The 21,266-nt window shown below is 43.6% G+C and overlaps 1 protein-coding gene across 4 annotated transcripts in view; it reads right to left on the bottom strand.

Annotated features, from left to right (window-relative positions):
• Positions 1 to 20,145, bottom strand: part of AFAP1L2 (actin filament associated protein 1 like 2) — a 169,009-nt gene extending 148,864 nt beyond the window's left edge. For 3 of the 4 annotated variants that reach the window (XM_038758277.1, XM_038758279.1, XM_038758280.1), the window contains exon 1: positions 5,942 to 5,983. In XM_038758277.1, the coding sequence (XP_038614205.1) occupies positions 5,942 to 5,975 (34 nt within the window). In that variant the 5' untranslated portion in view covers positions 5,976 to 5,983. Of the gene's footprint in view, positions 1 to 5,941; positions 5,984 to 19,970 lie in introns of those variants that run through there. The other variant, XM_038758278.1, reaches the window with a different exon arrangement.
• Positions 20,146 to 21,266: the final 1,121 nt, after the last annotated feature.

The following is a 21,266-nucleotide window of genomic DNA, read 5'->3' as shown; positions in this document are numbered from 1 at the left end:
CCTATCTTTATAGAAGATTTATCTTTACACTCTCACACAGTTTATCTTAATTTAGCTCACATACCCAAAGGGGATAAGGATGCTGCTTCTCCATTAAGCATAAATCATTACAAAGTATATAATGAGCTTCCCTAGAAACTTGGATTCAAATTACTGTTTTCCCAAATCACATGCAAGAGGCAGCAAGTAAATCTACAGCAAGAGCTGTTTCATAGAGTATACTAAAAAATGTGAATAAATTGGTAAATTCATTCCTATTCAACTTCTGCCTTTTACCCCTCATCCCACCCGTACAACTCTAACTACTAGTTCAGGTTCACACCCTACTTTGAAACTAAGGTGGCGATGCTTCAGACAATCCTTGATTTAGATGACACGCTCTGCTGACCCCAGCATATTCGAGTGGACATAGTACTGTCCCAATCAATGGTACTTATTGAATACTCTACGACGCACTTTGGAGAGTACAATACCAAAAAGTTGGAAGACACCTTCCCTGCCCACAACAAGCTCACAGTCTTGAGCTTACAGTACACAGTCCCACTTTAGCCTGGGATAAATGGGCAGTTCTCATGTTCTCCTTAGCCTCATGGCTTTCCTCCCTTTTCCCCTACCACCATTAATCAATCAATCAATCGTATTTATTGAGTGCTTACTGTGTGCAGAGCACTGTACTAAGCACTTGGGAAGTACAAGTTGGCAACATATAGGGACAGTCCCTACCCAACAGTGGGCTCACAGTCTAGAAGGGGGAGACAGAGAACAAAACCAAACATATTAACAAAATAAAATAAATAGAATAGATATGTACAAGTAAAATAAATAGAGTAATAAATATGTACAAACATATATACATATATACAGGTGCTGTGGGGAAGGGAAGGAGGTAAGATGGGGGGATGGAGAGGGGGACGAGGGGGAGAGGAAGGAAGGGGCTCAGTCTGGGAAGGCCTCCTGGAGGAGGTGAGCTCTCAGTAGGGCCTTGAAAGGGGGAAGAGAGCTAGCTTGGCGGATGTTGGGAGGGAGGGCATTCCAGGCCAGGGGGATGACGTGGGCCGGGGGTCGACGGCAGGACAGGTGAGAATGAGGCACGGTGAGGAGATTAGTGGCAGAGGAGTGGAGGGTGCGGGCTGGGCTGTAGAAGGAGAAAAGGGAGGTGAGGTAGGAGGGAGCGAGGTGATGGAGGGCCTTGAAGCAGAGGGTGAGGAGTTTCTGCATGATGCGCAGATTGATTGGTAGCCACTGGAGATTTTTGAGGAGGGGAGCAACATGCCCAGAGCATTTCTGGACAAAGACAATCCAGGCAGCAGCATGAAGTATGGATTGAAGTGGGGAGAGACACGAGGATGGGAGATCAGAGAGCAGGCTGATGCAGTAGTCCAGACGGGATAGGATGAAAGCTTGAATGAGCAGGGTAGTGGTTTGGATGGAGAGGAAAGGGTGGATCTTGGCAATGTTGCGGAGCTGAGAGAGGCAGGTTTTGGTGACGGCTTGGATGTGAGGGGTGAATGAGGGAGCGGAGTCGAGGATGACACCAAGGTTGCGGGCTTGTGAGATGGGAAGGATGGTAGTGCCGTCAACAGTGATGGGAAAGTCAGGGAGAGGGCAGGGTTTGGGAGGGAAGACAAGGAGTTCTGTCTTGGACATGTACCATTACCACTCAACTGATTGGCTGTTCTGCCATCAGTCACAGGAAGCCTTGCCAATCTTCACACTGTTGGTCCCTTCCACATCTTTAGCCTGCCCATCACCAACCCCAAAACTGCAGAGGAAACAACTCCACACCCTTTGACTGTCAGTTCTGGATCAGTCAGCGGGTGGAATGACAATAGGAGAGGCAGGGGGAAATGTGCACTATTTTCCAAAGTTGAGGGCTGTTGGTGATAGCAGTGCTTCAGTGGTGAAAAGCCATTTCATTCTCCCTCTCCTTGTGTTTTCCCTAGGCAGTAAATTGTATTTTAACTTCCTGCTCCTCTAGAAGCTTCCCCTAGAGGATTAGGGGCCACACACTTCAGTGTCCTAATCCCAGCTGGAGCTCATAGCTCCCTCTCTCAAACAGGTAGTGGAGGAGGTGGGCGGACAAGACCAGAGAAGGGTTAGGGGGCACATTAGTTAGGAGCACTGTTGGACTGCTGCTCACCCAAAGTGCTTGATGGCTCAATCTGGCTTTTCATAGTGAGCACCTGGAATCCAGAACAATTCTGTGCTAAGGTGTTGTAGTCCCAGAGGTAACGGGGAGGAGGAGTCTCCACCTAAGAAAGTATTCACAAGGTAATAACTGTAGCATTTGTTAAGCTCTTACTGTGTGTCCGGCACTGTACTAAGCTCTGGGGTGGATACGAGTAAATCCAGCAGGTAGGGACCACGGCAACTCTGTTCTGTTGTACTCTCCCAAACACTTAGTACAGTGCTCTGCACACAGTAAGCATTCAATAAATACCATTGATTGACTGATACAGGTAAATTGGGTTGGACACAGTCCCTGTCCCAAGGGGTCTCACAGTCCTAATCCTCATTTTATAGATGAGGAAACAGTCATGGAGAAGTGAAGTGACTTGCCCAAAGTCACACAACAGACAAGTAGCAGAGCCATGATTAGAACCCACGATCTTCTGATTCCCAGGCCTGTGTTCTATCCACTACATCATGCTACATTGGTATAGGAGGCTAACAGTAAAAGTTGCAATCCTTCACACCCAAATCCCCAGTCCTTTCTCCCCTAGATAGACAGCCCACTGGGCTCGAGAAAGAGACATAGATACCAATTTGGAGGGTGGGAAGATTGGGTCTCTTGCTCCCAACCTGAATTTGAACTCTAAGGCAAATCAGTAAATTTTTCTCCTGTAGCTTTTTGGGCAGGGTGGGAAGTCCATTCCACACTTCAGAGCTCAAAGTGGGTAAACTGGAAATAAAGCTACAAGATGGCAGCTCCTTTTCTGGTTGACCTCCGGGAAGAACAGGCTGAGGACTTGACTCACCTCCACTGCTCTTCAAGCCAGAAAGGAGGCTTTTTCTACCTCTGCCAGACTCCAGATGTAGGGGTTCATTGTGCCTTTGCTGGCATCTAAGTCAGCACCCTTGCATGAGGCCAGAGGAGGAAGTGCCTTCTTTGCCCCTGTGCTCCAGACGAAATGCTGGCACTGCTAGCCAAAAGCATATCCCTCTCTGAACACAAGAAAATCTGGCCACTTTACACTTAAGAGCATTCATTTGACATCAGTGTCAGAAAGCCAGTGTAAAGCAGGACAAGAAGCTACCTCATGAAACTAAAGAGTCAAGGAGGAAGCAATTATGTGGTAGATTTTGAGAATTCAATTCCAATTGAATATGTTTCATTGGCCCAAAATGATTTTGCAAAAGCTGCCAAAGTGAGGACATTAAGTCTGTGGGATCAGAACCTTAGAGTTCATAAAGAAGGAGGGAGTTTGTCATCTCTATGACTTTGCTGTTTCAAGGGACGGCTTTTGGGAAAGTCTTTTTCTTTAGCCTCTTCAGTTACTGCTGATGTTAAGGGCCCCCATGTCACTCCACTGATTGGTTAGTAGAGATCCTTTGCTGTTTATGAACATTTGGAAGGAGGAGCTCTCCTATTTCTATTTTATATGAAAAGGAACAAGCTGTTCCTGATTTTTGTTTGGCCCTTGCTGTCAGGACCGGATGTGAATGTGCCACTCTAACACCTTAGTTTTGTATTTATTTGGTGGCTAAATCTGTCATTCTGCTTCAAGTACTGTACACTACATTTTGCACTTCTCACTAAAAATAAAACACTAGGTTATTGCTTCTGGGCATAGATCTATAATAATATGGCCTGTTTTCAGTTGGCATCATATTAACTTCAGAGTTTGGTTTAATTTAAGGATTTTGTTGATTGCATGGAGCTGCTTGCAATATGGATCCAGGATTCAGTTGGTTGAAGCCTCAAACCACAGTAAAAAAAGAGGCCAGTGTGCTGGAAGTGATCCACACTACAATCTTAGCATTATAAGCTTTCACTGAGTTGATAATGGGGGAGGATTCTTTTTGATTTAATGATAGGCAGAATAACTCAAATTGAAACTGTCCTACAATCAGGAGAGGGAAATTTTAAGCTGGTACAGTTACCCAAAGACTTCAATCCCTTTCCTTCTGGATCCCTGGGTCTCTTCGCTCTGGTGCAGCCTTTAAAGTCCATGAAAGAGGCTGGAGGAAATGTGAATTTAGTGCCAGATCTATTTACGGAGCTGCCGGTAGATAGAGCATTACTGTTGATGTTTGCTCTTTTCTCCTTTTGATTTTGGCCCAAACCTGAGCTCTCACTGAGAAACATTCACTCATTCAATCGTATTTATTGGGCGCTTACTGTGTGCAGAGCACTGTACTAAGTGCTTGGAAAGTACAATTTGGCAACAAATACAGACAATCCTACCCAGAAGATGAATCAAATGAGAAGTAGCATGGCCCAGTGGAAAGAGCACAGGCCTATGCTCTAATTACAGCTCTGCTGTGTGACCCTGGGCAAGATACTTCATTCTTCTGAGCCTCAGTTCCCTTATCTGCTAAATGGGAATATAATACCTGTTCTCCCTCCAACTAGACAGAGCACCATGTGGGATCTGATTACCTTGTATCTGCCCCAGGTCCTTCTACAGTGCTTGGCATATAGTAAGCACTTGATTTCCACAGTTGTTATTATTGTTACTTAGAAATAGCTGGAATAGTAGCCTGTTTCTGAAACAGTCATAATTTTCTGATGATGCAGGCCAGCATGATCTTGGTTTGCTGTGTTTCTACACTTTACAGATTTTGAGGGCCAGGTTTGTGCCATTCAGAATAAAATATACGTGCCTCAAGGACTAGAATGCTGAGGGAAAAGAGGGGAAGCCTAATGCTTTCAGTGAGCCACAAGGACTGCACTGACAGGAATGCCTTTGGTAAACCGAAGGCGTAGGATTCCCACGGTGCACTCATGCAAATGAGCGATTTGAAAGTGAGCCTATTCTTTATGACATCATGTGTTCTCTCTCACAAGTGTTAGTCGTTCTGGGTAATGAGGCCAAAACCCTCTTCCAGAAGCTGCAAAAGGAGCCATAAGATAGACACCGCCATAATGTGATGTTTAACAAGAATCCCACCCAGCATGTCTTGGGCCACGTCGTCTGGGTCAAACTAAGAATTTCACAGAGCTTGTTTCACTTCTGCAGCACCACTCAAACTGACTGAGCCAAGGAGTTCCTCTCCTACCTGACTTTAAGAAACTCAAACACAGCAACATGGCCGACCAAGGAATCCCTATTCCCCAAACTGCCTCATCCTCTCCTCCCAACCCTGCTTTTCAGTCTCTTTCCAGGATTTCTGGAAGGAATTTTAGAATCAGTCCAGACTTACAAGCAAATCTCTGCCATAGCCCCACTTGAAACTCAAAACTGAAAGGGTTATAATGTTTTTCCAGCCCAGCTGAACCCCAGGACCACATAGAGAAAAAAATAAGGGCAAGTTATAAAAAAAAAAGACACCAATTCCCCATTTCTACTTGGCATTTACTTCCTTCAGTTTACATTATAATAATTTAATGAGTTATTCTACAGAGGCGCTCCGTGAGAAAGCTTGTTATCCTTATCTCAACAGATGAGAAACCAAGGCCCAGAAATGTTAAGTGACCCATACAAGGTCACACATCAAATTAGTCCCAAAGGTGGATATATTGAACTCCCAAGTGCTTAGTACAGTGCTCTGCACATAGAAAGTGCTCTATAAATACAATTGATTGATTGACTGGGATTTAATACTCAAGTCCCTCAGTTTCCAGTCTGATGCTTAGCTCACTGAACCTCAGCTTTCATTTCCCACATCAAGAGGATAAAGCCCCAGAGTCCCAAGCCTCTGTTTGGCTAGAATCAGAAACTTAATTTGAGCCTCCATAAACTTGCTACTGCAGAGAGCAATGGGGGCTTATACTCACAAGTAGAAACCTGTAAGATCCTCTTGTGAACCATCAGGCAGCAACATTTCGATGCTGGAACAGAAATAATACTCTAGTCGGCATGACACTACACAGGGAGAGATTTTTCAACTTTGCATCTATTATTACTTATTTTGACACTTAATTGCATAGATTCATGAATCCCTCTGCAGTGAACCATAAACAATCCATTAATATAACAGCCTCACATTCCACTCAAGTGTAACTGCCCCTCCAGACTATTAAGAAATAGAATAAAGGGTCATTTTATTGGATAGAGATAGAATATATTAGGGTGGAAGGCAACAAACATGGAAGCCCATCATCAAATTTAGTGCTGGGATAAAGTCTGTCTTGAGAAACTAGTGGGGAGTCAACGCTTAAGGCAGAGAGAATATTGATCTAAATATTGCCATTCTTTCAGTTGCTATTGTATGCACAGTTTCCTTTATTGAGGCTTCTATCATTTTTCTTATACTGGGGCTCAGTGTTTCAGGCAAGGTAAGTGCATGTGAAGCCAGAGAGGGAATGCAGGGAACAGCAAAACACAGAGTAAAAGTATCTGCCTCTGTCACTTTGTCAGCATCTCCACACCTGCACGAGCTGTTCTACCTGTATTTTCTGAAGGAGGAAATATCCCATCTTTCCTTCTTGTACAATTCTCTTCTCATCTTTCCTACTCCCAAAAGCCTTTCCAATTTATACCTCAGCAAGAAATCACATGCTCTCTCTCAAGATCATAAAGTATGGATCAGACCAATGCCCTGCAGCCCAATAATCCACCTCTGACTGGAGGACCAGGTGGAAGTTGTCATCCTTAGCACCCAATTGCATTCATTATCAGTTGCACTTTCTAGCCATAACCTATCAAATAATCCACCTAAAACTGCTGTAGCCTTTCAGGGAAGCAAGGAAATCAGGAAGGAAGGAAGCAAGGAAAGAGTGCAGGCCTGATGTGTGACCTTGGGCAAGTGACAACTTCTCTGTGCCTCAGTTTCCTCATCTGGAAAATGAAGATTCAATACCTTTTCTCCCTAAACCTTAGATTTTGAGTGCTTTGTGGACAGGGACTGTGTCCAACCTAATTATCTTATATATTCCTCAGGTTTTAGTACAGTGCTTAGCATATAGTAAACACTTTACATTAAAATCCCTAGTTTATACTTCTAATAACCTACTATGAACTGCTTTTCCATGAATTTAATCAGTGAACCTATCTGATGTTTTTTACCTCCAAAACTGTGGTAAAAATTCAAAGTGTTAAAGATTCACTGACTGAAGAGTTGCTTCTTTTATGTACTCAATGCCATGTGACCTGCTAGTATCCCATTTGAGGTGTGCTTTGGGTTTGAGGTGTGCTTTGGGTAGCCAGATCAGAAAAATGTTACACATTGCTCAGGGACTGAGTGTTATAGCATTCCACATTTCACAGTGCTACCCACAAGAACAGGTCCCCAAAGTCTGCTAGTTTCTCAATCCCTTTCTTAGCTGACAAATATTCAGAAGTCTTCTCATTTTAACCCTCACAAACACCACACTTAGAAAAAAAAAATAAACCCCAGGGTAGTTCGTCAGGATCAGAAGCTCCTTGGCTTCTGGAATCTGATGTTATCATTATCAGGGGTATTTACTGGGTACTTACTGTGTGCAGAGCACGGTACTAAGCTTCTGGGAGAGTACAGAGTTAGTAGATACGTTCCCTGCCCATAGGATTTTTTTCCCCTAAAAGGTTTATCTAAGCATCCATAACCCTAAATTTACTCCTTACATTAATTTTTCGGTATTGCTGTGAGAGTCACTAAGAGTTTTTATAGATGGGAGCTAAATTGGCAAACTCTCAGTCCTGTGGTTAAATGTCCTGTTGTAATGATAAATTACACACATTTACTAGCAATTCTGCATCTTCCCCTCTAAATTCTTTTAGGAATCTTGGATAGCAGCCAACTGGTCCTCGGACTGTTTACCATTAGTTTATCAACTAGTCTAAAACATCCTGTGTGTTTACCAAAATTCCAGTTCAACTGACCTGCCTGTTGCAGAAAACCATTTGGGTGCGGAAATCTCCTTAAAACTTCCTTGGTAAAGACTGAACTAAATATTTTTCAAAGGGTCATTTGTCATTTTCAACTCTAAGAGCTCTTTTTATACCATGATCATCAAGTGGATCTTCCGCTAACACATCAAAACCAGGAAGCAAGCTATTTGAAGAATATATTATTAGTTGTAACATCCCAGCAAAATAATCTTCATGTACTATGAGTCAGTTTAATATCCTGTTGCACTGACCTGACACTCCAAAGGCTTTGCTTTTCTAATTAAGTTTCCCATTTTATAAAGGAGACCTTTTTTCTGCAATGATCTCCTTTACTTGGTCAATGCATCCCTTTCCTCTCCATCCAAACCACTACCCTACTCATTCAATCTCTTATCCTATCCCGACTGGATTACTGCATCAGCCTCCTCTCCGATCTCCCATCCTCCTGTCTCTCCCCACTTCAATCTATACTTCACGCCACTGCCCGGATCGTCTTTGTGCAGGAACGCTCTGGGCATGTTACTCCCCTCCTCAAAAATCTCCAGTGGCTACCAATCAACCTATGCATCAGGCAAAAACTCCTCACCCTCGGCTTCAAGGCTCTCCATCACCTCACCCCTTCCTACCTCACCTCCCTTCTCTTCTTCTACAGCCCAGCCTGCACCCTCCGCTCCTCTGCCGCCTATATCCTCACTGTGCCTCATTCTCACCTGTCCCGCCGTTGACCCCCGGCCCACGTCCTCCCCCTGGCCTGGAATGCCCTCCCTCCGCCAAGCTAGCTCTCTTCCTCCCTTCAAAGCCCTACTGAGAGCTCACCTCCTCCAGGAGGTCTTCCCAGACTGAGCCCCCTCCTTCCTTTCCCCCTACTCCCCCTCCCCATCCCCCCACCTTACCTCCTTCCCCTCCCCACAGCGCCTGTATATATGTATATATGTTTGTACATATTTATAAATCTATTTATTTTACTTGTACATATTTATTCTATTTATTTTATTTGGTTTATATGTTTTGTTGTCTGTCTCCCCCTTCTAGACTGTGAGCCCGCTGTTGGGTAAGGACCGTCTCTATATGTTGCAAACTTGTACTTCCCAAGCGCTTAGTACAGTGCTCTGCACACAGTAAGCGCTCAATATGATTGAATGAATGAATCAAGTTTCTATTTGCATTCTTTGATTTTTAATCGTTCTGCAGCTCACTTCACCTGGTTTTCAAGTAGCCTCCAGACTTTATTAGTAGTTTTTTTCCCCTTTTTTGAAATGGTATTTGTAAAGCGCTACTGTGTTTCAGGCACTGTATTAAGTGCTGGGGTAGATACAAGCTAATTCATTCAATCATATTTATTGAGCACTTACTGTGTGCAGAGCACTGTATTAAGCACTTATAATGGTATTTCTTATGTTCTTACTATGTGCCAAGTACTGTTCTAAGCACTAGGGTAGATACAAGCAAAAACTCCTCACTCTTGGCTTCAAGGCTCTCCATCACCTTGCCCCCTTCTACCTCACCCCCCTTCTCTCCTTCTACAGCCCAGCCCGCACCCTCCACTTTTCTGCGGCTAACCTCCTCAGCGTGCCTAGTTCTCACCTGTCCCACCGTTGACCCCTGGCCCACGTCCTACCTCTGGCCTGGAACGCCCTCCTTCCACATATCCATCAAGCTAGCTCTCTTCCTCCCTTAAAAGCCCTACTGAGAGCTCACCTCCTCCAGATCTTCCCAGACTGAACCTCCTTTTTTTCCTCTCTTCTTCCCCACTGCCCCCCTCTGCCCTACCCCCTTCCCCGCCCCACATCACTTGTATATATTTGTACATATTTATTACTCCATTTTATTTGTACATATTTACTATATTTTATTAATGATGTGTATATAGCTATAACTCTATTTATTCTGATGGTATTGACACCTGTCTACTTGTTTTGTTATCTGTCTCCCCCTTCTAGACTGTGAGCCTGTTGGGCAGACATCGTCTCTATATGTTGCCGATTTGTACTTCCCAAGTGCTTAGTACAGTGCTCTGCACATAGTAGCACTCAATAAATATGATTAATGGATGAACGAAATACAAGGTCATCTGGTTGTCCCACATGGGGCTCAGAGTCTTAATCCCCATTTTACAGATGAAGTAGCTGAGGCCCAGAGAAGTTAAGCAATTTGCCCAAGGTCACACAGCAAACAAGTGGTGGATCCGGGATTAGAACCCATGTCCTCTGATTCCCAAGCCCGTGCTCTCTCCACTAAGCCACCTAATCAACCTAATCACGTTGGACAAGGTCCATGTACCATATGGGGCTCACAGTCAGTTTCTATTTTACAGATGAGGTACCAGGCATAGAGAAGTGACATACCCAAGTTCACAAAGCAGACAAGTGTCAGAGAAGGAATTAGAACTCAGGTCCTCTGACTCCTAGGCCCGTGTTCTAGCCACTAGGCCATGCTGCTTCTCATGTGGCTTCTAGTCTAACTACTCTGTTCATCTTTTTCTTAAACTAAGCTTCTATTTTATCATAATTCCCTTTACTAAAATTTAGTACCCATACATTGGGTTTCTTTTGTTTTGCTCTCCTGAGCTCTCCAATGTATACCAGGGCCTGTATATGACATAAAAATTGAATTTAATCTACATTTTCTTTCCATGTAGGTTCTACTTAAACCATGCCTATTCCCTGAGTTAGCCAGGGAAGAATTAGCCAGGGAAGTTCTAGGATTGTGTTGTATACCCTGAACAATTTTAGGATAATACACAAATATTCCAGAATTGGGACTATCCCAGTTAAACTCATTAATCTTTGCTGTTCTTCCTCTCCCCACTATCACAGTCACCTGGAAGGGAAAGAGATTCCAGTTTGGCCAGTATCCTGACATTCTGGTTTTTAACAAAAATAATACAGATAGCCTAGTCCTAACATTAGACTATCTAAAATATATAATAATAATAATAATAATAATAATAATATTTGTTAAGCATTTGCTATGTTGCCAAGCACTGAGGCAGATACAAGTTATCTCAAAATTTTATCCCCATTTCTGGTCCTGAAGAGTTATTCACCTAATCTACGTGAATATAATTTTCACTAGACTCTGTGCAATTTTTCCAATCCTGTTCTCAATCTGGCCAAGCGGCCTAGGACTGCTTTAAGACAGGGTACCGCCACTGTGACAATTCTAGACCTCAATCCCTTCTCAGCTAATCTAAAGACACCCCCAAGGACTGCTTTTCTATACTTCTCCAGGCCATCAGAACTGTATCAAGAAGGCCATTTTTTTTTTTGCAAAGCCAGATAATTGAATTCTATGCTGTGTTTTTGTGAAGAATGGAGTTTTTATACATAACAGGAGATCTAAAGAAGTTTGATAAATGGTGCTTGCAGCTGTAGCCAAAACAATACCCATTACAATACTAACCAACATCTAAGGAAAGACTCATCCAGAAGAGTGGGAGGGCAGGGAAAGTGTCTGTTTATTGTTATACTGTACTCTTCCAAGGGCCTAGTATAGTGCTCTGCAAACAGTAAGTGCTCAAAAATGATTGACTGACTGATGACACTGTCAGCACTACAATAACAAACTCTTCTACCTGAGTGACATCTTGTTATAGGGACCCACAACCAAAACGATTAGGAAAAGGGGTTAAAAGAGGACTAGGCAGAAAGCCCAAGTTTTTATAAAACGGGAACCAAAAATGGAAAAACATAATCCAGAGAAAGAGGATCTTGGTGAAGTCACATTACAAAGAAGATGGTATGCCAGAGTTTAAAGGGATCCATATCAGCATGGTAAATTTTCTAGACTTCTAAAATGATTTAATCAACCAATCGTATTTGTGTGCGGAGCACTGTACTAAGCCCCTTGGGAGAGTACAATACAACAGAGTTGGTAGAGACACCTTCCTTATCATAAGGAGTTCACAGACTTGGGGCAGGGGAGGGGAGTCAGACAAAATAAATTACAGATTCATTCATTCAGTTGTACTTTTTAAGTGCTTACTGTGTGCACAGCACTGTACTAAGCACTTGGGAAAGTACAGTACAGCAATAAAGAGTGACAATCCCTGTCCACAACGAGCTCATAGTCTATGTACTCAAGTGCTGTGGGGCTGAGGGTAGGGTTAATAAGGGTTAATATCAAGTGCTTAAAGGGTACAAATCCAAAGGCTGGTGTGATGCAGAAGAAAGAGGAAGTAGGGGATATGAGGACTTAATTGGGGAAGGTCCCTTGAAGAAGATATGATTTTAATAAGGTTTTGAAGGTGGGGAGAGTGATGCTCAATCACATATGAAAGAAAGACTTCCAGGTCAGGAGGCGGTAATAGGATTTGAGAAGCAACACTGCCCAGTGGAAAGAGTCCAATTCTAGGAATCAGAGGACCTGGGTTCTAATCATTCATTCAATTGTATATATTGAGCATTTACTGTGTGCAAAGCACTGTATTCATCCCAGCTCTGTCACTTGTCTGCTGTGTGACTTTGGGCAAGTCACTTAAGTTTTCTGTGCCTCAGTTTCCTCAATAGTAAAATAGGGATTAAATACCGGTTCTCCCTCCTACTTAGACTGTGAGCCCCTTGTGAGACAGGGACTGTGTCCAATCTAATTTGCACCTATCCCATCCCCTAGAATAAAGTTTGCCACAAAGTGCTTCACAAATACCATAAACAAAGATGAACAAGATCAAGGTACAGCAAGCAGGTTGGTATTAGAAGAGCAAAGTGTGAAGGCTGGGTTGCAGGAGGAAATCAGTCAAGTAAGGGAGTAAGGTGATTGAATGCTCTAAAGCTGATTTAAGGGGTTCTGCTTGTCACAGAGGTGGATGAGCAAAACTACTGGAGGTTCCCGAGGAGTGGGGAGATGTACATTGAAACGTTCTTCAAAAACATGATCTGGGCAGCAGAATGAAGAATGGATTGCCTTGGGGAGAGAGAGGAGGCAGGGAGGTCAAGCGAGGAGGCTGATGCAGTAATCAAGGCAGAATACAATAATGGTTTGGGTCAGTGTAGTAACAATTTGGATGGAGCAGAAAGGGCAGATTTTAGAGATGTTGAAAGCGGAACTGACAGCATTTGGTGACAGAGTGAATATGTTGGTTGAATGAGAGAGATGAGTCAAGGAAATGCCAAAGTTACAGGCTTGTGAGCTACAAAGGGCAGTGGTGCTGTCTACGGGAAAGACATGGTTTGGTGGGAAGATGAAGAGCTTAGTTTGTGGTGACAGTGGGCCATCCAAATTTTTATATATGTATTTACTCACACAATAACTCACCCCCCACAATAGGTTTATTTCCATTCTCTACTATCAACCTTAGTAATCCAGGTTAGGAGTCTAGTTTATCAGATTGGTTACAAGTGGTACCTATTGGGTTAATTATCTGGAAGTAAATCAAGTTACCAAGGCTGTTCCTTTTCCAGTTTAATTTTGAAGGGTTTTCATAGTTAATTTAAAGAATGGAAAGACGCACCCACAGTGAAGTGCCATTTAAACTGCTGTTTAATTGTTCCTCTTTCCTGCTCTCCTAATGAACTATGCTGGAATGGTTTCTGCTTTGACCCTTCCTTTTGCTCCCTTTCTTCCCCACTACTAGTGCCTCAAAATCCTAGTAATATTAGCATCTCTTTGTCCCAGAATTCCTATCACTTCCCCAAATGATGTCCAGATAGAGCTCAAAACGTTTTGGCTGCCATATATTATCTTCTGAACAGAGGATCCAGATGCAACAAACACCACTGGGAATCTTCCCCATGGAGGACTGCAGCCAGTGAAGGTGAAACCATCGTGGCAAGGTGGTAAACTCTTCAAAAGAGAGGCTAGAGAGCCAGAACATGGGTGGCTACTTTTTGTGAGTGTGTGGGAATTTGCCTCAAGCTCCAAGGCTGGGAAGAATAGGGGAAGATCATTAGGTCTTGGTAGAAGCCCGAGTGGGTATTCTTGCTCTGAACGATAAGGTTTTGAATGGAAAACAGAAAAGCTGGATCCTTAATCTGGCTCTGCTACTCACTGGCTACATGTAATTAACCTTGTTTCTCCACCTGTAAATGGATCTATGTTCCCATTCTTTCCTTATTATTGTAAGAATAAGTGCAGTAATTGATGTGAAAATTCATTGAGCACTTCAGATAAAAGATGCTAGAGAGAACCAAAATTTAACAGGCGATTATCTTTCCTCAACCAAGGAACATTTTAATTTCAGGGCTGAATATTTATAATCAAGATAATGATCATATTTGTACCCTTTTAATATGTGCCAAGCACTGCGCTCAATTGTGTGTGATAGATACAAGGTGATCAGTTTGGACCCAATCCCTGTCTCTCATGGACTTTCCAGTCTAGGAGAGAGAGCAGGGGTCATCTTGAATTTACAGATGAGGAATCTGAGGCACATAGGAATCAAGTGACTTGCTCAAGGTCACCGAGCAAGCAAGTGACAGAGTCAGTAGTTTTCTTACTCCCAGACCCATGTTCATTCCATGGGTCCATGGTAATAACTGTAGTATAGGTTACCCCTGGCTTTCATTTAACCTCCTCTCTGACAACCTTCTGATATTCAGTGCTCCCTTTGCTCCCATTTCACAGATGGGCGATTTTAGACTTAAATCGACTGTCCTTGAAGATAATTCTAATGAGATCTTTTAGAAGCTGAGTTTTTTTCTCCTTCTATCACTTCCTACCTCATGTTCTTCCTGCTATATATTGCTCTTCTGGGAAATTACTATATACATATTTTAAGATTTAGGATCCTAAATGGCCTTTTACTAGCATCTCACATTTATAGCCTAGGTCAACTCTTTCACACCAAAGAAATGAATAGGAAGGTCCCCAGCTGCCCTCTTCCTCTGTGTCTGGTTGATAGCACACCACCCTCTCTGGAGTAAGAAGGGCATTACATAAGTCCATAAAGTTTTGTAGAAATCATTTCCCACCATAAATGATTTAGAAGAAAATTGGCATGACTTCTAAGCTCTGAAGCCAGCATCTCCCCTTCCTGGCTCTCTAACTGTACTTGGAACCAGCTTAATTCCCAGAGCTCCCTTGCTCCCCTGACACTGAATAGCGGAAAGTTCCCAAAGTAGAACTCTCTCCTCCCTCCCTCCTCCACTCATTTAAGAAGCAGAGGTTGATCTCCTAACATGTCTATTTGCAGGTCATTCTTTACTAAAGCATAAAGGGATTTCCCGCACTCAAAACTTGAAGAGAATCACTAGGGTGAAGGGACACAAAGGATGAAGATTCATTTCATAACACTCTTTGGATGTTAAAGGACAGGTCAAGAATTTTTTCAAGGCATCCATGTTAAGAAATCTTAAAAATGATTGTTCTCAGAATCACATTAGTTCTACCCCATATTGTATCACTATTGGTACTGCTATTTTTTCATATATACTGTGATCTTGGACAAATTTCAATCCTAGCACTCTTTCAATTGTACTGTGTGCAGAGCACTGTACACTTGGGAGAGTGCAAAATTCTTAAGTTTTCTTAAAGAGAAGTGTGTGTGTGTGTGTGTGTGTGTGTGATTCATTACGTTTCACTTTTTTTTTTAAAGATACATTTTCTGGAATTTTATTTTGGAGATGGGAACATGGCCTTTACCGGACATTTGTCAATTAGGTTAGAAAAAAATTAGCAACTAGAAATATACAGTGATATCACTATTTTAAGTTGTTTTCTTTTTCACTTTAATCACAATTTGTTTGAACACCAGCTCCTGGCCCCTCCCATGAGAGTTAAAATATTTAATCCACCAGATTTACAAAACATAGTGCCTTCATTGTGCCAGGCAAGTATTCATTCTGTTGCAGTGAGCATGGCAAGACGAAGAAATATCTCATCAAGAAATACCATGTCTTCCCAACCATCATTTCCCAAACTGTAATAAATCTCAAAATCCCAACTGTATAGTCCCTTGGCTCCTTTTTTGTTTGTTTTCTAAATGGTTCTTTGTAAGCACTCACTATGTGCTAAGTGCTGGAGTAGATGCAAGATAATCAGGTCAGACATAGTCCTTGTCCCCCATGGGGCTCACAGTCTAAGAAAGGAGTAAGATTTAATCCCCATTTTTCAGATGAGTTGAGATACAGAGAAGTTAAATGACTTGCCCAAGATCACACAGCAGGCAAATGGCAGAGCTGGGATTAGGACCCAGGCAAGTTCTCTGACTCCCAGGCCCGTGCTCTTTCAATTAAGCCACGTGGCTTTTTGTGTACCACAATTTCAACTCCCCTCTGCAGAAGTACCTGTTTAAAACCTTAAATTCAGTCAACAGATCAGTAACATAATAAATAATAATGATAATGATGGTATTTGTAAGCACTTACTATGTGCCAAGCACTGTTCTAAGCACTGGGGTAAATACAAGGTAATCAGATTGTTCCATGTGGGGCTCACAGTCTCAAGCCCCATTTTACAGATGAGGTAACAGGCACAGAGAAGTGAAGTGACTTGCCCAAGGTCACACAGCAGACAAGTGGTGAAACCGGGATTAGAACCCATGACCTCTGACTCCCAAACCCATGCTTTTGCCACTAAGCCATGCTGCTCTGGCATCAAACACCATCCAACAGGTGGAAGATGAGTAGGGACGAATCACTTCAGATCACAGGAGACTCTCTCGACCAATGGGGTTCACAATTAGTGTTAAGAAAATAAAACTAAGTGTTCCAAATACATAAACAGGAGAGATGGAATTTTTCAGAACCCTACCATACAAATACTGTAGGACTGGTAGCAAGAATTGCTGAATTTCAGAGGTTTCTTGAATTAGGACATTCAGTATTGGGCGGTGTATTAGATTTAGGGTAAGTGGGCTTCTATTGGATCTTTCTGAGAAGAAAGCATTCTCTCTGGGTATTTCTAGGCCCTGTTGTCACTAATTAGGTCTGGAGAGAAACTAAGCTCATCAAGGCATTATTAGACAACAGGGCACTTTCAAAACAGTACTATGTTTTTGCATTAACTGCGGTATAGCATCTCATGGAAAAATGAAAAAATACATTCAAGAATGAAGTATCCACTGTTTTATCTCATAAGACTTGCAAATAACATAACATCCTGTTTATCTTGAATAGGAAATAGAAGGCATTTGAATTTTTTAGAGTGTTAGTGTTTGGACACATGGACAGAGCTATTTAATGTCAGATAAGAAATACTAAGAATAATAAGAAATATCCTCCACAAAGAGAATTCATTTCCACAGCCTATCCATACTTTGTATTGAGCCTAGTGGATAGAGCACCGGCCTGAGAGTCAGAGGACCTGGTTCTAATCCCACTTCTGCCACATCTGCTGTGTGACCTTAGGCAAGTCCCTTAACTTCTCGGTGCTGCATCTGTAAAATGGGGATCAAGACTGTGAGCCCTATGTAGGCCAGGGATTGGGTTCAAACTGATAATCTTCTATATCCCTGCTTAGTACAGTCCCTAATACATAGTCAGTGCTTAAATACCATGAACAAAAAAACCACACAAACTTTCTTTTGTAAACTATGAACTCTATTTTTGTTAAATGATTCAATCTAAGATAATAATGATGATGATGGTATTTGTTTCCCAACCAATTCTAACAGGTAGACATCTCTAGAGTCTCAGTGACAGACACCATATACAAGGCTACCAACACTTCTTGACTTTTCCTATGAACTTGCTAATAGTCAATATTGAAATGTATCTATTTCATGCAGATGTGAAAGGGATTTTACACACCTGCAAAATGTCAAGTACTCTTCACACCATAGAGAAGTTTGGGTGTGAAACTGCAGTAGACTTGAAAAGGTGTTTTGATTAGGTTCTTCAGACTTTAAATGATGCCTTGGTTTGGTGTTTAATAGTGTCTATTTTAAGGTGAAGTGATACTGAAAATAGGAAATCAAATTGCTTGAAAATAAAATATTTAATGTAACCTGGCATATTAATGATAACAAGTGCTTTAAATTTTCCATATTAAAGTACAGGAAATACTTCAAATTACACTGGAGACATGCCTAAGGATACTAGATCAGGAAATCAAAAACAGTCAAATAACACTGATGTGAAATCTCTTCGGAAGAGAAAAAAAAAACCCCTAAGGCACTTTGAACAGATATAACAAATAAATGATTATTTCACTATTACTTTGCTTTGCTGAGACAGAAAAAATACCACAGGTGTATTATAACATTCCTACTCATCCTTACAACTTCCACTAAAGTAGTGTTAGTGAGCTTTATTATCCTGTTTCTGGTGGAAACTAAAACATTAAGAGGTTAGGTAGGTGGCACAACCCACGGGAATACATACGACTCACTAATAAATACAGCTGAACTGTAGGAAAATGCGAGGGGGCACTGATTCCCAAGGCCACCCCAAAGCGTCTTTAGATTTAAAAAGCTCAATGGTAGGCAGATACTTCTTCGACCTACAGGCCAAATCAGCTAATAGGGTTTTCCAGGGCAAAAACCAATTCAAAATACACACCTGCTTCTTGATTCACTGAGCCCACGTTTCTCCTCTTCGGGCTGTTCCTATCTCAGGTGAAGTCAATTCTCTCATTTGCTTACTGCCGTAAACTTTCCCCTTAGATGTCAAATGCTTATTTCTCTTTGAAGGCACTCAACTCACATTTCTAACTAGCCAAGACAGGCTAGGTTAGAAAGTGAAATATGTCGTTAGAGGGATCTGAAGTCAGACTAAATAACCATTGCCCTCAGAGTCTGCGAACTCAAGAAAGATTGATGCCAAAGCCAGAATTGTTTATTAAAAAATATATATGTATATAAAACAAATATGTATATATTTCCTCCGGTTTCTCTGCGACCCTCCTCCGACCACCATTTCTTTAGACGTCTATTGCTTTCACTTTTCTGCAGGAGCAATTCCCAGAAAGGAGGGACAAGCCACGAATAAATCATCCCTCAAAACACCCCGGGGAGAAGAACCAACTAGTGACCAACTGCCAACGGCCCCATCAAGCCTTCTGCAAAGCACCTGTGGAGGGCTGCGCTACACACAGCTCATCACCTGCGAGATTCAGCTGTCAGGGTCCCAGATCACGGCTTTAACCCTCTATTGCCATCGGGGGCATTTGCTGGGCGTTTATGTCCTGAGCGCTGTGCTAAACGCTTCGTCATGAGAAGCAGCGTGGCTCGGTGGAAAAGAGCCCGGGCTTTGGAGTCAGAGGTCACGGGTTCAAATCCCGACTTCGCCCACTGTCAGCTGTGTGACTCTGGGCAAGTCACTACACTTCTCTATGCCTCAGTTCTCTCATCTGTAAAATGGGGATGAAGAATGTGAGACCCCCGTGGGACAACCTGATCACCTTGTAACCTCCCCAGCGCTTAGAACTGTGATTTGCACATAGTAAGCGCTTACTAAATGCCATTATTATTATATTAGACCCTCCCACCCAATCTCCGGGATCTTCCAAGGGCTGGAAGGGAGGCAGACCCCTCGCACCCCAATACACCCATCTATCCCACGACCTCCCTCGTCCAACTGTCGCCTGCCAAGCCGGACGCCCCTCGCCCGCCGTTTGCTGCCCGAGGTGGGCGGAGGGAGGAAGATGGGCAGGCCCGAGCGGCCCCCGGGAAGAAGCTGACGCCCTCCCCCTCCCCATAGTCCCGGAGCAGCAACTCCGGCCACCATCATCAATCGTACTTAGTGATCGCTTACTGTGTGCAGAGCACTGTACTAAGCGCTTGGGAAGTACAAATTGGCAACATATAGAGACAGTCCCTACCCAACAGTGGGCTCACCGTCTAAAAGCCAACGCCTGCGCCCCCCGGAGAAGCCCCCCACCCCCCAAATGCGGCTGGGGAGGGGGTTCCCCGTGGCTCTCGCAGGTGGGCCCGGGCTCGTAGAGAGGGAGGGGAGAGGAGTGGTCTGGTGGGGGGCGGCAATGGACCCCCGGAATAAAGCAAGGTCCGGGCTCCGGGGAGGTTCTCTTCTCTCTCTCTCTCTCTGTGTCTCCCCAGCCCCCGCGAAGAAACAAGTCGGCCAAGACCCGAGAGACCCCAGCCCCCCGCCGCCCTCTCACCTTTGTACTTCTCCATCTGGGCGCCCGTCCAGCCGCCGCGGGGGACCGGTCCTGTCTTGTCCTGTCCTGGGCCGTCCTGTCCGGTCCACGAAGTCCCGGGGGTCCCGGCCCTGGCTGCCCTCCTCCCAGCGGACTGCCCGGCTCCTGCGCCAGCCGCCCCGCCCACTGACCTCACGCACAGCAGGAGCTGCAGCAGTTGCAGCTGCAGCAGCGGCGGCTGTTGCTGCAGCAGGAGCTGCGGCAGTTGCAGCTCCGGCTGGGACCCCACGCCCCCTCCCCCGGACCCGCCTCTCGACTCCAGGCGCTCCTAGCGGCGGGCAGCCTCGGCTCCAGGAGCTGGAGTAGTCGAAATACTCTTATTTGCCTCTCAACTTGTTGTGTCGTGTTGTCTGCCTCCCCCTTTCCAGATTGAGAGCTCACCTACTCCAGGAGGCCTTCCCAGACTGAGCCCCTTCCTTCCTCTCCCCCTCTCCATCCCCCCATCTTACCTCCTTCCCGTCCCCACAGCGCCTGTATATATGTATATATGTTTGTACATATTTATTACACTTTATTTTTTTTTACTTGTACATATCTATTCTATTTTATTTTGTTACTATGTTTGGTTTTGTTCTCTGTCTTCCCCTTTTAGACTGTGAGCCCACTGTTGGGTAGGGACTGTCTCTATATGTTGCCAACTTGTACTTCCCAAGCGCTTAGCACAGTGCTCTGCACACAGTAAGTGCCCAATAAATACGATTGATGATGATGATGGTGACTGTGAGCCCCTTGTTGGGTAGCGATTGTCTCTATTGCCCAACTGTACTTTCCAAGCGCTTGGTGCAGTGCTCGTACTGATTGAGCGCTTCTTGTGTGCAGAGCGCTGTACTAAGCGCTTGGGAAGTACAAGTCGCCAACATATAGAGAGGGCCCCGATCCAACAACGGGCTCACAGAGCCGCTTGTCAGCTGTGGGACTTTGGGCAAATCATTTCAATTCTCTGTGCCTCCGTTACCTCATCTGTAAAATGATTTTACAGATGATTGGGAATGATTCTCTTCCCCACAGCACCTGTATATATGTTTGTACATATTTACTACTCTATTTATTTATTCTACCTATACATATCTATTCTATTTATTTTATTTTGTTAGTATGTTTGGTTTTGTTCTCTGTCTCCCCCTTTTAGACTGTGAGCCCACTGTTGGGTAGGGACTGTCTCTATATGTTGCCAACTTGTACTTCCCAAGCGCTTAGTACAGTGCCCTGCACACAGTAAGGGCTCAATAAATACGATTGGTTGATTGATAAAATGAG

This window comes from Tachyglossus aculeatus, chromosome 16 (genome assembly GCF_015852505.1).
Source record: "Tachyglossus aculeatus isolate mTacAcu1 chromosome 16, mTacAcu1.pri, whole genome shotgun sequence".
NCBI classification, from domain to species: domain Eukaryota; kingdom Metazoa; phylum Chordata; class Mammalia; order Monotremata; family Tachyglossidae; genus Tachyglossus; species Tachyglossus aculeatus.
Note: the sequence above shows the minus strand (reverse complement) of the source record. Positions and strands in the feature narration are given on the sequence as shown.